Consider the following 16031-nt stretch of genomic DNA (forward strand, 5'->3'; position numbering starts at 1 on the left):
TGGAATGGCTAAAGAAAAGATGATCGTGACCCATTAGTAGCTGCAAGTAAAAGCTAATTGAGGGCTTGCGCGGTCTCCAACAGTGGCGGACAAAAGTTTGGTGATCTTTTGAGTACTGATATGATCGATTTGATTGATTTTTCATCTCTGCAGTAGCCCACACCGCCTGTTTGATGATAGGCTCGCGCCAAGCATCCAAACTGTTCATCGTTGTAGATTTTCATTTGATTCCATCCAAGCTGTCATTTTACTCCACCATACGAAGTTGGGTAATGTTTCCCTCTTCAATCCTTCGATTTTTTACCTGCATTTGGCGATTGCATTGCCACGGCCTCTCGCACATGGGGCTAAAGGAAAAGCCCCTTCCACACTCAATGAGCGGGGAAAAGTCTGTTCGAATCACTTACAGCAACGAATTGAATTCGTTTGTAACTTTTTCCACCTGGCCTCCTTTTGTTCAGCTGATCGCGGTGATATTATGCTTCTCAATCTTATCATCGTACCCTCTTTTATTGATTTAATCTACTTGTTTCTTTTTAACCACCTAGTTTGTATGATGCTCATGCTCCTTGAGACCCATTAGTTCAAGGAATCGGACCACACGTCCTCTCATTCAGACGTCCCGCCATTCATGTTCATGAAAAAGGAAAACCCATTTACGAAAAGAAAAAGACCCCACTGAGAAAACCCAATAATTAGTGCTCAGCCATTCGTTCGATCTTCAGAAACCAGGCAGCAGCGTCAGAAATTCAAGAGCGCCGACTATTATACTGAGAATAGTTCTTCTTTCTTCCAGAAGGTTTGCTTGCTCTTTTGTTTCTCTTTTGTGGGTTAAATTTGTGCTAATCTGTGTCTACTATGTTGTTTTGTTTGGACTTTGATTCATATTTCTGCTAAGTTAGTGTTCTGGGTATGTGTAGATTTTCAAGGCCGTGTAGTTATTCTCTTCTTATGTGTCAAATTTAGTGCTCTTTATACACTTTGTTCGGAAAGATGTAATAATTCTTGGTCAAAATGGAAGTTTTGTTGAATTGGTTCTTCTGGTTTTAGAAGTGCATTTAGCTCTATCTTATGCGCTTGATCGTTCTGCATCAAACAGGAAAAAACATCTAAATGGCTCAAGATACGTCTTCTAGCATTGAATCATCTCGGAGGCGTTCTGGATTATTGCGAGATCAAGTCCAGTTGGTTAAGAAGAAGGACTCGAATCGATATGAGATTCTTCCAATTGAAGATCCTCTTTCATTTGAGAAAGGTTTCTTCATTGTAATCCGTGCGTGCCAATTGTTGTCTCAGAAGAATGATGGGATAATTCTAGTTGGAGTGGCAGGGCCCTCTGGAGCTGGGAAGACTGTGTTTACTGAGAAGGTGCTTAACTTTATACCCAGCATTGCTGTTATCACGATGGATAACTACAATGATTCCAGTCGTATCATTGATGACAACTTTGATGGTATTGTTTCCTTCTACTGACCATTCATTATTTCAATTTCGGTAAAAATATTAACAATACGAGAGCGCTATATGTTATATACCTATGGTTTACAATTTTGTGACACTGGTTCGGAGCCCTCCAGTACTTCATACTTCCTGCTTTGATACCCTCTCCCTAGCAAATGCGTTTTAAAGCCCAAAGAGGACAATATCTGCTAATGGTAGGTTTAGGTTGTTACAAATGGTATCAGAGCCAGTTATCGAACGGTGTGAGACACTGGTTAGAGTAGGGCTAGACCCTCTCCATAGTAGACGTGTTTTAAAAACCTTGAGGGGAAGTTCGAAAGGAAAAACCCAAAGAGGACAATATCTGCCAACGGTGTGCTTGGGCTGTTACAAATGGTAGTGTGCCAACGAGGATGCTGGGCCCCCAAGTGGTGGATTGTGAGATCCCATTGGTTGGAGAGGGGAACAAAACGTTCCTTATAAGGGTGTGGAAACCTCTCCCTAATAGACGCGTTTTGAAACCTGGAGGGAAAACCCGAAAGAGAAAGCTCAAAAAAGATAATATATGCTAGCAGTGGGTTTTGATGATTGCTTTTTTCTTTTTTTTCTGTTTCCTAAACTGAGGTGGCAGGGAAACTTATAATTTTCCATTGCCATCAACAAAATCATGGAGCCACAAGCTTCTCGTAAGTTTTTTAGCCTGCATCTAATATCTAAGTAGCCTTGGAGTTTAGCAGAATGATTACACTAAACAACTTTCATTCTTAATACTCATATATAGTGATCCTTCAAGTATGCTCTTTCTGTTTTCCTTTTAGAAAGTATGCATTCCAATTATTTCTTGCAATTGAAGTCAGTGGAAATCTCTAATGACCCCCTTTTCACCAGATCCACGCTTAACAGATTATGATACATTGCTGGAAAATATTCATGGTTTAAGAGAAGGAAAATCTGTCCAGGTTCCTATTTATGATTTCAAGACTAGCAGTCGCGCGGGTTATAGGTAATGTTGGTCAATTTTGGCTTCATTTAGAGGCTTAAATGCTTACGTCTTACATCAAATCTTTTCAAAGTTATAGCTTCTGTCTCAAAGGATTGTGAATCTAGTATTCCATCTTCTCTTAGTGCTTACTCCAATAGAACATTTCTTTATCTCTTACCCTTTAACGTTCTTACTTTCAAATGCTACTAACAGGACTCTTGAAGTCCCCATGTCACGAATCGTCATTATTGAGGGTATCTATGCTTTAAGTGAGAAATTACGTCCATTGCTAGATCTTCGTGTATCAATTACTGGCGGTGTTCATTTTGACTTAGTCAAACGAGTACTGCGTGATATTCAGCGAGTTGGCCAAGAGCCAGAAGAAATAATACATCAAGTTTCTGAAACGGTGTGTCCTTTCTTTTAGCTGTATTTCTCAAATGTTTGGTTCTGTCACCATTCGCATGTAATAAAATGTTGTCGTTGGTTCATATAATTTTTTTTGGATGCAGGTTTATCCGATGTATAAAGCTTTTATTGAGCCAGATCTTCAGACTGCCCATATAAGAATTATCAACAAATTCAATCCCTTTACTGGTTTCCAGAATCCTACTTACATTCTTAAGGTTAAGTTGGTTAACTGCATCAACTTTACTTCGTTTTCGTCTAAATCATGAGAGTTTTACTCTGAGCTGGGTTCATTTTCTGGTTACAGTCAACGAAAGCAGTACCTGTGGAACAAATTAAGGCTGTTATATCCGAAAATCACAAGGAGTTTACTGAGGAAACTTATGACATTTATCTTCTACCTCCTGGTGAAGATCCTGAAGTGTGCCAATCCTATCTGAGGATGAGGAATAGGGATGGCAAATACAGTCTCATGTTTGAGGTCACTTTAACGAACGCTATATAACTGAGTTCCTTCAAGCTATATTTGCCTGTATTTCATGTGTGTTTTGTTAGGAATCACGACCCTCCACAATGGTATGATATTGTCTACTTTGAGCATAAGCTCTCGTGGCTTTGCTTTGGGTTTCCCCAAAAGGCCTCATACCAATGGAGATTACAAGTCTTAATGCACATACCACGTAGTTGTCTCGGTAGAGTTTATAATCCCATTTTATCACATAGGTACCTATTGGCTGCTTATATGGACATATATTATTTTCTCTCCCCTTTTCTGCAGGAGTGGGTTACAGATATTCCATTCATTATATCACCTAGAATTACTTTCGAAGTTAGTGTACGCCTTCTTGGAGGGCTTATGGCACTCGGATACACAATTGCAACCATTCTTAAACGAAGCAGCCATATATTCTCTGATGATAGGGTGTGTATAAAGATTGATTGGTTGGAGCAACTTAACCGTAAATATATTCAGGTACATCTTGTAATCATTATCCATACTGCTTTAGGACTAATAGTCTGCCTTTTTCTGCAATGCGGTTCATCTTTCATTCATAGATTAATAATGTAGGGACTTCTAGGAATGACATATATTAGCACGAGGCAATATTCCCCCCTCCAAATATATGATTTTTGTAACAACCTAAGTTCATCTCTAGCAGATATTGTCCGCTTTGGTCCGTTACGTATCGCCGTTAGCCTCACGGTTTTTAAAACGCATCTACTAGGGAGAGGTTTCCATACCCTTATAAGGAATGTTTCATTTTTCTCTCCAACCAATACGAGATCTCACAATCCACCCCCTTGGGCGCCCAGAACCTGGCTCTGCCATTTGTAAAAGCACAAGCCCACCGCTATCAGATATTGTCAACTTTGGCCCGTTACGTATTGTCGTCAGCCTCACGATTTTTTAAACATGTCTACTAGAGAGTGTTTCGTTCCTCTCTTCAACCAACGTGGGATTTTACAATTTTAGTTAGTTTTTTCCGAATAATTAAACGTGCGGCTAGCAAGATGACCTGTCATTAGCCACATTTTTTCAGTCACCTGGATATTGACGTCCCATACATGATATCTAAATTTTGTGTAGAAATTATGTTGTTTTTAAACTGAGCAGGTTCGTATTATCATACTACTAACTTGCTGAACGTGGACAAAGGTGCAAGGAAAAGATCGGATGCTTGTTAAATATATTGCTGAGCAGTTGGGTTTGGATGGTTCCTATATCCCTCGAACTTATATAGAACAGATACAGCTTGAGAAGCTTGTTGATGATGTTATAGTAAGATACTTACACCCCAACAGATTAAGCAGATTGTTCTCTGTTCAGTAAGTCTAATGAGATTATTTGTAGGCCTTGCCAGATGATTTAAAGACCAAGCTCAGCATAGATGACGATTCACTTTCGAGTCCAAAGGAAGCACTTTCCCGAGCTTCTGCAGATTGGAGAAACAAGTACCTTAACCGGTATCATCCTACTTTCAAACTGTTGGATATAATACTTCTTGCCGGGAAAAAAAATTCTGTGAAATTATTCTCTGTTTGATCAATGTTGTTATAATCGCCTGTATAGAATTAGTTTTTGTGAGATCCCACATCGGTTGGAGAGAGAACGAAACACCCTTTAAAAGGGTGTGGAAACCTCTCCCTAGCTAGATGCATTTTAAAAACCTTGAAGGGAAGCTCGACAGGGAAAGTCCCAAGAGGACAATATCCGTTACAAATTGTATCAGAGCCAGACACCGGGCGATGTGTCAGCAAGGAGGCTGTTCCCCGAAGAGGGGTAGACATGAGGCGGTGTGCCGGTAATGACGCTGGGCCTCGAAGGGGGGTGGATTTGGTGGGGGTCCCACATCGATTGGAAAAAGGAACGAGTGCTAGTGAGAACGTTGGGCACTGAAGAGTGTGGAAACTTCTCCCTTCTGTTGGGGAGGAGAACGAAACACCCCTTATAAGGGTGTGGAAACCTCTCCCTAGCCTGACGCGTTTTAAAAACCTTGAGGGGAAGCTCGAAAGGGAAAGTTCAAAGTGGACAATATCTACTAACGGTGGGCCACCACTTGGGCCGTACCAAATCAGGCTTATTTATTGTTGCAACACTGAAAAGTAGAGATTTTTAATTGTTCATTTGGATTCTTATGAAATCTACGTATTTTTGTATCCTTTTTCATATTCGATATCATTTCCAGTGGCTTATCACAATCATTATCTAATCGGAGGGACAAGACCTTGTCAAAGCTGACAAAGCTTGCTGTTAATAGTAGGAGATTTGATGTGAGGGCTCCAGACTCCCCTGCAGGAGTCTCTAACCAGGTAAACGTTTTTCTGCATCAAGAAAGCTTTATTCACATGGTTTATTTACCCGTAAAGCAGACGAGATAGGATAGCGGAGGAAGATGATGAATCTTATGAACCGTCGAACGATAACTTCTCTTTCGGTCCAAGGCTTTTTAGTCTTAGTGTGATACCTTTTAGGTAGAATCTGGATCTGAATGTGATTTGATAATTCATTAGAACATGTTAACTTAACTTCAAATGAACCAAATGGTTGAACGTGTTGGTAAAAACTTCTGATTGGAAGGATAGATAAGTATCCATTACAATATTTCTGAACGAGTAGAGGAAATCGATCTCGAAATCTTTCAGGGAGCTATTACTCAGCTTTCAGAACAGATTTCTACCCTCAGTGAGAGAATGGATGAGTTCACAACTCGCATTGAAGAGCTGAACTCCAAGATCTGTACTAGAAAAGTTTCTGCTAGCCAGCAGAACTTGGCTTCACAATCTGATGCAAACAACAACGGTACCGGAGCGACTTCGATTTTCATATCTGGTTTGAGTAACGGCGCCTTAACCGGATCATTACTGTCTAGTTCTTCATCATTCTCCCAATTGGCCAAGGAATCTCCCTTGCTGGAAGAGGTATTTTGATGAATATCACTTCTTTTCTTCTTTGGTTTTAAGTTTCATACATTTTTAGTATGATACTTGTGCTTTCCAGATACAAAACATAGCACGGGGGCAGCGCCAAATCATTCTCCAAGTCGACAATTTGAGCAATCTTCTCCGAGAGCGCTCGAGCGAGAAGATTCGCCGGGGGAAAGCTGATAAGGATAGGAGGTGGAGGATTGCTGATTTTGAATCCATCAGCACCTCAGTTTTACTAACACTTGCAGTTGGTAGTTTAGGCTTACTTTTGTTCAAGAGCCTGAATTCTCAGAAATGATTCAATGTGATCACCCCCAGTTGGTTTGAAAATGGCGGCAAATTCTGTTCTGTGACAACTTCTGTTTCACCACAGAAGGCAAAGCTTCAGCTATGACATAGATTCCATCGTTGGTGTTCTAAATGCTCAGTAAATAAGATTAAAATATTGATTTTGATATCGAAGATTATATCTTATTAATATATCGATAGAATATCGACACCGAAAAAACATTTAAATTAATAAATAAGTTATTTTAACGATAGTTATCAATCTTACTAATGATAACAGCTAGCCGATATTGTGGGAGAGGTTTTAAAACACGTATGATAGGGAGAGATTTCCACGTTGGTTGGAGTAGAATGTTTCGTTCTCTTCTCCAACCTATGTAGGATCTCACAATCCACCTTCCTTGACGGTCCAACGTTCTCGTTGGCACACTGCTCGGTGTCTAGCTCTAATACCATTTGTAATACTTCAAATTCACCGATAGTAGATACAAAATGCGTTTACTAAAGAGGTTTCCACACCCTTAATATTTCGTTCTCCTCTCCAATCAAGATCTTATATCAATAGTATTTTTATTAATGACTAATTGATGGTTTTTAAAAATATTTTACGGATATATATATATATATATATATATATGAATGAATCCAACAAATATTTTAATAATCGACTAAGCTTATTAACACTAATTTCACATACTAATTTATTTATTTTATTATTTACTATAATGTTTTCACAATTAGACAAAAATATCGTAACAACTTTATAGTACGGAACACCAATTAGAAAACAAAATTTAATGGGCTGGGCTGGCACTGCCCGTTTCGTTGGACTCATTGCAAAAGAATGGGCCCATTAGCCCAATAGTGCGATATCTGGAGCCACCACGAGCCAGTTTGTTTGTTGAACAGTTGGCGCGACCGGCAGACTTATCTTCGTAGCCGCCAACCGCAGAGTTTTCGCTTCAGCTGGTGTAGCGTCGTACATTCTGAAGAGTCAACCATGCCGACCGTAAGCGTCGGAAGAGATCGCCTATTTGCTGCCCTCGGAAGAACTTACTGTGAGCTTGCAGTGATTTCCTACGTCACGTTATTCAATGATGCTATTGCATTCTGTTATTTTTTTTTTTTTTTTGGTTTCATTTTCATTTCGTAGCTCAGGAAGAGTTTGAAGAACTGTGCTTTAGGTTTGGGATTGAGCTTGATGACGTTGTAAGTACCTTGCGTTATTTGCGTTATCAGCTTACCGATGTTTTTCTTTGAGTTTAATCGATCATAGCTATGATTTGGATGGGCATTTTCTTTTTTACATTGGCTTGTTGATTGTATAGACGACAGAGAAGGCGATCATCAGGAAAGAGAAGCATTTGGAAGAAGAAGCGGATGAAGATGAAGAAGTCATCTACAAGATCGAGGTCCCCGCTAACAGGTACATTTCTTCGTAATTTGCTGTTGGTGGCTCTGTTAAGATTCAATACAGATTGTTTTTCCTTTCCCTTCTTCGTGTGCGTGTCTTTGAGGGTGCTGCTAGGCATAGTTCTTTGTTAATCTTGTATTGTAAGTTTGTGACACATCTAATTGATGTTGTTTTCTTCTAAAAGAAGAGATGTTATCTGTTTGTAAATTTGCCTGCATCCGGTTCTTTTTAATTTTTAATTTTTTCCCCCAAAAACCAGCGTTGTAAATATCATTGGATAAAACTAGTTTAACGCTGTAATTGTAGGCATCTGGGATATAGCTGGTAAATATACTTTATGGTTTTGTAGATACGATTTGCTCTGTCTTGAAGGGCTTGCTCAAGCACTGCGCATTTTTAATAAGCAAGAAGAGACACCCAGATATAAATTATCCAATATCAGCAAGGAATCTATGCATAAAATGCATGTAAACCCGGAGGTATAGTTTCCATTTGAATGTGTAATTTATATTACTACTGATAATTTCAACTTATTTCTATTGGTCTGAAACTTTCAACTTCACAGACTTCCTTGGTTCGCCCTTACGTGGTTTGTGCTGTTTTGAGAGACATAACTTTTGATGAAGCAAGTTATAATAGCTTTATTGATCTGCAAGACAAACTTCATCAGAATATATGTCGGTAAGTTTGGATCTTAGCTATATGTGCCATATGCAGCCTGATTTTCTCTTATTTTGTGCATTGTTCTAATTTCCAATCAGGCACAGAAGTGTAAAGCTACAGACTCGCAACTTATAAGTTGCATTTTTGTTTTTACTCTAGAGATTCCATAAGGATATAGGATATGCAGTCCAAGTATGTAGCAATGAATTAATTGTGTGATCAAGTCGTAGTTATTCTTTGGTGGATCAATTCCTTTGTTGATTATATTCTTTTTGCTAGGCCTAACTTTTAGTTTTATTTTCTATTCTTCGTCTTTTTCTTGTTTTATTTTCATTTTCACTGTAAGAGTTCTCTCAAGAATTTGTTTAATTTGTTTTAGACGGAGAACTCTTGTTGCCATTGGAACTCATGACCTGGATACACTTGAAGGCCCTTTCACCTATGAGGTGGGCTTTCCTTGTGCTTATAGTCTTGGGAGAATATATATGTTCTGTTTCTATTAGTGGGTCTAGTTGAATGTGCTGTGTTGCATTGGATTGATGGTAGAGACACCGTCTGTGTCTATTCACAACTGATCCTCAGTTTCTGTAACGTGTCTGGAAAATTAATCTATGAAGTTGATCCTTTCATCCTCGAAGTGTTTGTTGTGGGACAATAATGAAATACTAAAAAGGGCTGCTGCTGTAGTGCAATACTATAGATTATACTCTCTGACAATTGTTTATTGTTTCTATTTCATCTTTGAAGTGTTAGTTGTGGTTTATTCTCTCTCTCTCTCTCTCTCTCTCTCTCTCATTTAGTTGTGGATACTTACTTATGGTGAGTTCAGTGTCCTAATGTTGCCATTCTCACTTTCATCTCGTTTTTTCAGGCTTTGCCACCAACAGCCATAAACTTTGTGCCACTGAAACAGGTAAAACTATAATGTCCTTAGAACAAGTTTTTCCTTATTTTTTATCCGTTGTTGAGATGGAACAGATGAGTATTCAGATTTCCCATCAAGATCTTTTATGAGAACTGATTTGTGTTGCTTTCTTGTTGCCTTTTTTACTTTTTTGAAGGTCTTACTTCCGTGATTAAATAGAATAGAATGTCTACTTGCTGTGTGTGGATATGTTGCCCTGTTTGGAATTTCTTTTGGACCTTTCTTGAAGTGGTTCTGAAATAACCGTAGTTGACATGATTTCTTCATTGTTAGTCTCTACTTGAACCATTTCATTTTTATTTTTTGGATAAGAAATTACAAAAGAAGGGAAAAGAGAGATCCCTGATCCAAAGGAATTACAATAAACATCTTCAATTGGACAATAGAGAGGACATAGAATAGGAGGAGAAGAGAGAATTCAATTTACACCAAGAAAAGGCAAGATAAAGAACATTATCAATAAATTTTCTGTAAGTAATCTCCTTTGATTTGAAGGTCCTATGGTTTCTTTCATTCCGTATGGACCACAAACAAGCATGAATAAGATTCTTCCACAAAAGAGATATGTTCTTATATATTTTACTCTGCTCAATCATTGACCTGGTTTAGAATATAGTATTTTTAATGTTGTTTGAAATGAACTTTTCTTATCTTGTTATGTGATGCAGACGAAGAGTTTCAGAGCTGACGAGCTAATGGAGTACTATAAAGTAAGTGCCTGAATGAAAATATATCTATGTTATCTCTGATGTTTAGTCCTTCTAGTGGATGTTTGTTGCCATGATGTTTAATAGGTTTCTTGTTTCTGAAATTGATGTCAACATATTTTGACCCATGTTTTTCCATGCTCATTTGCAGTCAGATTTGAAGCTGAAGAAGTTCTTGCACATAATTGAAAAATCACCTGTATTTCCTGTTTTGTTTGATCGCAACAGGTATACTACCGCGGCTTGTGTTTGCACTAGTTATAGTTCTTCTAGAACTTAATTGGTTGGGTTACTTGTTCTTACCAATAAACACGTGCATTATATAGTTTATCATTAGCTTCTTGGAAACTTTGTAGTTAAATCTCTTTCTTTTGTTGACAAACTGAAGTGTAAGTTATTTTTACATCTATTTATTTTGTACCTTTTGGACTAAGCAATTTCAATGGTTTTACAAGCTGACAACTCGTTATAATTTTCTGGCTTTTTTTTTGTAAGAAAAGGAATCGTCTGATTTTTTGTTATTATCGAGAACTTCTCTAAACATAAAAAATACCATATTTTGAAATAAGTTGAGCTCCTTGCTGCAGAACTGTTTTGTCTTTACCACCAATTATCAATGGTGCACATTCGGCTATTACTTTGAAGACGAAGAATGTGTTCATTGAATGCACAGCAACTGATCTGACAAAGGCAAATATTGTCTTGAATACTATGGTAAGAAATTTTTATGTTGTGGAAGAATTTATTTGGTGATGTATAGCAATCCCTAATTTTTTGAATCTTCTTTTAATCGTATTAGGTAACTATATTTTCAGCACTGTGCAAAACGAAATTTGAAATTGAACCAGTTGAAGTGGTATATTCGGATGGGAAGTCAAGTATTTATCCAGAGTTATCTCTCTACAATATGGAAGTTTCTCTGTCTTATATCACTAACTGTATTGGAGTCTCATTGGAGGCAGAAGAGGTAGTTGTCTAAGCTCATTGTATCTCTCTTTCCTCTGTCAATTGCCTACTAAACTTATCGTTTGAGAGAGATTACTAAAACTGTCATAAGCGACATCAAATTATCCTTTCTAGAACATCACTGTGACACAAGAACCAATAAAGGTTCTCATTTCTGATTTTCTGTTTCCCATTTGTCTGCACTGTATGCTACACTGTAATTGGTGATTTTAGTAACAAACTGTTGCCGATGTGTAATAGTAGTTGTCTGAGCTCATAATATCTATATTTCCAATGTCAAGTGCTACTAAATTTTCATTGTGAATGATTACTACTGTTATTTACTTCTGTTGTTCCAATATATGAACATCATCATATAGAAGTTTTTCAAACTTCACTTTTGCCATACGGTTACCTTAACTCTACTTCAGTATCGTCTTATGTCATAATGGGAACTTATCTTAGAGCCAATAATTTATGATTACTTTGTAAATCCTTTGGTTTTTTTTTGGCACTCGTCATATATATACACACACACACTCACACACACACACTTTGTGCTGAAGTTATCCTCTAGGCTTGAGTTTAACATTTTACTTTGGCTTGGTGCAAATGCAAACTATAAATTCTTATAAGATAATGTTAGGCTGTTCAACGTAGTCATGATAGCTGAATTTTGTTTGTTTTTTTACCCAAAAAAGAGAGATTCATTTCAATCCAAAGTACTTGCAAGAAGAGGGGAATTGATAAATAGGTATATAGGTTCAATGAAATGAATATGACGGCTTGTGATATTTTTACAATCTTCCAGGTTACCAGTTTGTTAAATAGGATGCAATTGCACGCTGAGCAGTCAGTATCTGGTGACAAGTCTAGTATAACTATATCTGTGCCCCCAACAAGGAGTGATGTGCTTCACTCATGTGATGTCATGGAGGTATGGATAGTCAATAGGAAAAATAATCTTGTGAATACATATGTTTACATACTTCTTATGCAGCTTGCAAATAGCTATTGATCATGCAAATTTATTCTTTTCTAGGATGTTGCTATAGCTTATGGGTTCAATAACATCCCAAAGAGTAAACCAGCATCTTTGCAGCCTCTACCATTAAATGAGTTCAGTGACCTTATCAGAGGAGAGGTACATATTAGTAATCATTGCTGTATGCTCTGTGTATATAACTTTTCTTGCTTGCCATTTTGTTATATTCACTCGTTTCTGTGTAGATTGCAATGAGTGGGTTCACGGAGGTACTTACATGGATCCTATGTTCTTATAAAGAGAATTTTGCCATGTTAAAGCGTGAAGATGATAAATCTACTGCTGTTATCATTGGAAATCCCCGTTCAACAGATTTTGAGGTTTGTAAACACATTTGGTTTTTTCATCAACTGGGGTAAACCGATGTAAATATGACACATGCTAGAAATCACTTGAATTATGTATGCTTTCACAAAACATCTGAAATGATGCTCTACCTTAGTATTTTTATAACGTTTTGCACTTCTGAACATTGCCAGGTTGTACGAACCAGTCTTATGCCTGGTCTTTTGAAAACTGTTGGACATAATAAGGATCATCCAAAGCCCATAAAGGTACACATGTCAATCTTCTTTGACTGTTCTTCTTCTTTTTTTTTTTTTTACAACATGAAGGTGCAAATCTTTGAAACTGTGATCATTTGTGATAAAAATATTGGTATAGACATGTGGCATTAATTACACACGCACTTTTAAGTGTATGCATATTCTGAAGTTTATATGTGGAGATTGTACTAGGTTAAGAGTGTATGAAGTTTACATGATAGTTATTGCATTTTGATGTTGCCTGTGAATTTATTTTTTGAAGGCTTGTTTGTTTTAAGGTTTAACTTTTAAAAAGCTTAGAAGTTAAATTGTCTGTCAACTTTTTTGTTCTAGATATTTGAAGTTGGTGATGTATCATTACTGGATGATGCAAAAGATGTTGGTGCAAGAAATCATCGTCATCTTGCTGCTCTATATTGCAGTGCCAATTCTGGATTTGAGGTAAGAATCTAAATTGAAGTCTTTTTTTTTTTTTTTTTTTTTTAATTTACTATTTATTTGCTATCATTAGATAACATTTAGACGTATTGTTGTATGTCAGTGCAAAATGTTGGTGAATAAATTATAAAACGAATCGAACTTTACAAGAATAATTCATTAAGTTTCCTTTTTTTCTTGCTCGAATATAGTGCATTTTCTATACGATACATAATACATTGTTTTCTAGAGAAACAAATGTTCTCATAAATCATCTTCTTTTCTTTTGTTTTATGCATTTTTTTTTTTGTGGCCATCTTTTTCAAGTGGTAATTCATGGTACCATTTCTATTTTTCATCATTTTTTTTCTTTTGATGTTTCAGTTGATTCATGGTTTGGTCGACAGAATAATGGAAGTCATAGGAGCTTCTTTTGTTACAGTTGGTGATGAAACTGGGTATTACATAAAGTGTTCAGATGTAAGTGGACTATTCCGTGCATATGCTTTATTGCACGGTAGGATACAAATTAGAAACTTAGAATTGACTCTGTTTCTTGGCATGGGTTTTGTTTATATGTCCTGCAGAATCCGGAGTTTCTTACTGGTAGACAAGCTCACATCATTTATAAAGGAAGGAAAATTGGCACGTTTGGCATTGTTCATCCCGAGGTAGGGACACCTCTTGGGACTTATGCTTGAAACCCCAGGACCATAATATTCTTGTCTTGGTTGTGTAATATAGGTTGTCAGTCAATCTTTGTCCCCCCCCCCCCCCCCCCCCAGGACCATAATATATGTCTATATCTTCTATTGCATTTCAATATGAATTCTTGGTTGTGGGCTTGTGGTCTCAAAACGAAATAGAGTTGGTATTTGTGTGGTGCTAATGATATATCTCTCTCATTCGTCCTCAGGTTTTGAATAACTTTGACATTCCTGATCCATGCTCCTTTGTTGAACTTAATATCGAGAGCTTTTTATAGTACTCACTCTACAGTTGATGAGACGAGTAAGTAAACCTTGCATCTCTTTTTTATCTTTCAATTTGTCTTTTGTTTTCTTATTCAATTTAATGGGGGATATATAGCAATAAAGACTCGAGGCTTTTCGTGGGTAGAGATTTGGATAGCTAAAAGAATGTGGAGTGGTATCCATAGTGTTTATCTTTGACCTGTATCTTTCTATCAATTCCCTTCTCTGGGGTCTCGTGCTCTCCAGTGGAAGTTATCCATTTGTCATGTTGAAAACAACGTCAAACAATTATTTTAAAGTTTGTGCTTTACCACAGATGAAGTAAACTGTGTATCTTTTGCTTTATTTTACTGGTTCTCTCCAAAATTACAACTATGAAGTTACTTTTCGTTTTACTGAAGTGGATTTGCTTTTCCTCAGCTTAGTCTCTCAGAATAATCCTCCAATTACCATATGCATGCCAGGTTTCGAAGATTTGAAGCCTTCTTCATTTCAAGCTCTCATCTAAAGAACCTCACTGAAACTTCGGCCATTTGTGGTGCATTTGTATGCCAAACCGTCAGTTCAACCAACTGCACTCTCCACGAGGGGGAACTGATAGGAGAATATTTTGAGAGTTTTTAATATTTATTGGCGTGATTACAGCCCCGGTAATTTTTGGTATTTAATGTACAACAATTTATATCTCTTAGCCTTTTTCATCTAATCGTTGGTGTCTAATAGTTCTCATAAGCATATGGCATAACTTATTTCTTATTTTGTTCTGGAGTCCTAATACATCTAGTTCAATGGTCCTGGTTGGGCTGTCTCTATAAAACTTATTTCATTGCCCAACTTGCAGTTTTTCTGAATTTCACAGGTACATTTCCATCCTGTAGTCGCAATCCGTATGACAATAATATTACTTAATTAGTTTCAACATCCTACAAATCAGTTATCAACTGCATCTGCAACTATACATTTGCTGAACTTTTCAGGATTAACAATAATCAGAGATGAAATGAAACACTTGGGGATGCCACTCATTCAAGCGGCTCCTATGATATGCTACTTTAGGATTTGGTGGCCTGCCTTGCTGCTGATTCTTCAATGGAGCTGAACCTTTCTCAGCCTCTTTTACAACTGCATGAAACTCCATCGGTCCACCAGATGGGACTCTGGTGATTCTCAGAGGGTGTAAGCCACTTATCCTCTTCTTGTCATTGATCTCTGTGGCCATTCGGTCTGGAATTGTGAATGATATACCAAACTTCCGAGGCAGAGTTCTTCTAATGAAAAACCCCATTCCTTCCTTTGAGGCCTTTGCAGGCTTCTCTGTGAGGCCAAGTTTTTGCCTTATTGACAGATTCTTGACTTCGAACTGCTTCGCTATTGCTCGAGCTTGACCCCTCTTTGTCTTCGAGTGTTTGCCTCTTGTTTTGGCCATGCTCTGGTGAAGATTTGGACTGCAAAAGTAGAATTTTTAAGCTGTAACAAGGGAATTCAGAGGTGTTTTTGTTTTCTCAAAGAAAATGAGAACGAGTAAATTTAAACCCCAATATGAAGCTTATTGAAGAAGACTAGGGAGCGTATGAAATAAGCATCATCTCTTGAAGGCTCAGACTTAATTATTCTTCCCACGTTGGGTTACTTTGGAAAGAGACTCCATTTATTTTAAGCCCTATATGTTTTCGCTGGATTTTTTGCACTGAAAAACAGAGATTCTTGAAAATGGTCAACTGAACTAATTTATCTTATAGAAGTACTGTCATGACCCATATAAGCACTCAGTTTGGTGCAAAACAAGCAATCTTGTAGAAAAAAAACAAAGTTTGTTGGCTGTTTGTTTTTGTTATTATTACAATTATTGTTC

General features: G+C 37.4%; 2 protein-coding genes across 5 annotated transcripts; both read left to right on the top strand.

Moving 5' to 3' along the window:
* Positions 1–172: 172 nt before the first annotated feature.
* LOC111780701 (inorganic pyrophosphatase TTM1) lies at positions 173–6611 on the top strand. Of its 2 annotated transcripts, XM_023661175.2 has the most exons (12): positions 173–799; positions 1100–1453; positions 2329–2443; positions 2636–2831; positions 2935–3048; positions 3138–3311; positions 3609–3803; positions 4488–4610; positions 4683–4795; positions 5518–5641; positions 5975–6250; positions 6330–6611. In XM_023661175.2, the coding sequence occupies exons 2-12, from the start codon at positions 1114–1116 to the stop codon at positions 6552–6554; spliced, it is 1995 nt and encodes a 664-aa protein (XP_023516943.2). In that variant the 5' UTR covers positions 173–799; positions 1100–1113; the 3' UTR covers positions 6555–6611. The 2 variants fall into 2 exon arrangements, with proteins under 2 accessions (XP_023516943.2, XP_086975845.1); XM_087119719.1 differs by lacking the exon at positions 173–799 and having other exon boundaries at positions 1081–1453.
* Positions 6612–7441: 830 nt separating this feature from the next.
* LOC111780291 (phenylalanine--tRNA ligase beta subunit, cytoplasmic) lies at positions 7442–15789 on the top strand. Of its 3 annotated transcripts, XR_015413724.1 has the most exons (21): positions 7442–7602; positions 7698–7753; positions 7873–7970; positions 8308–8437; positions 8524–8639; positions 9001–9067; positions 9493–9534; positions 10215–10256; positions 10405–10481; positions 10841–10967; positions 11053–11220; positions 12010–12135; positions 12241–12342; positions 12429–12563; positions 12723–12797; positions 13122–13229; positions 13590–13685; positions 13793–13876; positions 14122–14216; positions 14644–14829; positions 15157–15789. XR_015413724.1 is itself a non-coding variant. In XM_023660654.2 (20 exons), the coding sequence occupies exons 1-19, from the start codon at positions 7545–7547 to the stop codon at positions 14188–14190; spliced, it is 1776 nt and encodes a 591-aa protein (XP_023516422.2). In that variant the 5' UTR covers positions 7442–7544; the 3' UTR covers positions 14191–14216; positions 14644–15013. The 3 variants fall into 3 exon arrangements, 2 of the variants coding, with proteins under 2 accessions (XP_023516422.2, XP_086975761.1); XM_023660654.2 differs by lacking the exon at positions 15157–15789 and having other exon boundaries at positions 14644–15013; XM_087119635.1 differs by lacking the exons at positions 14122–14216; positions 14644–14829; positions 15157–15789 and having other exon boundaries at positions 13613–13685; positions 13793–13829.
* The last annotated feature ends 242 nt before the right edge of the window (positions 15790–16031 follow it).

Source organism: Cucurbita pepo, chromosome 18 (genome assembly GCF_057944985.1).
Source record: "Cucurbita pepo subsp. pepo isolate OVF chromosome 18, ASM5794498v1, whole genome shotgun sequence".
Classification (NCBI taxonomy): domain Eukaryota; kingdom Viridiplantae; phylum Streptophyta; class Magnoliopsida; order Cucurbitales; family Cucurbitaceae; genus Cucurbita; species Cucurbita pepo.

Bases quoted from the DNA above. Each gene is read 5' to 3' on its own strand.
- LOC111780701 (XM_023661175.2), top strand. From the start codon at position 1,114: ATGGCTCAAGATACGTCTTCTAGCATTGAATCATCTCGGAGGCGTTCT. The intron at 1,454-2,328 runs GTATTGTTTCCT...CCTTTTCACCAG, and splicing joins CATTGATGACAACTTTGATG to ATCCACGCTTAACAGATTAT. The intron at 2,444-2,635 runs GTAATGTTGGTC...TGCTACTAACAG, and splicing joins AGCAGTCGCGCGGGTTATAG to GACTCTTGAAGTCCCCATGT.
- LOC111780291 (XM_023660654.2), top strand. From the start codon at position 7,545: ATGCCGACCGTAAGCGTCGGAAGAGATCGCCTATTTGCTGCCCTCGGA. The intron at 10,968-11,052 runs GTAAGAAATTTT...TAATCGTATTAG, and splicing joins ATATTGTCTTGAATACTATG to GTAACTATATTTTCAGCACT. The intron at 12,798-13,121 runs GTACACATGTCA...TTTTTGTTCTAG, and splicing joins ATCATCCAAAGCCCATAAAG to ATATTTGAAGTTGGTGATGT.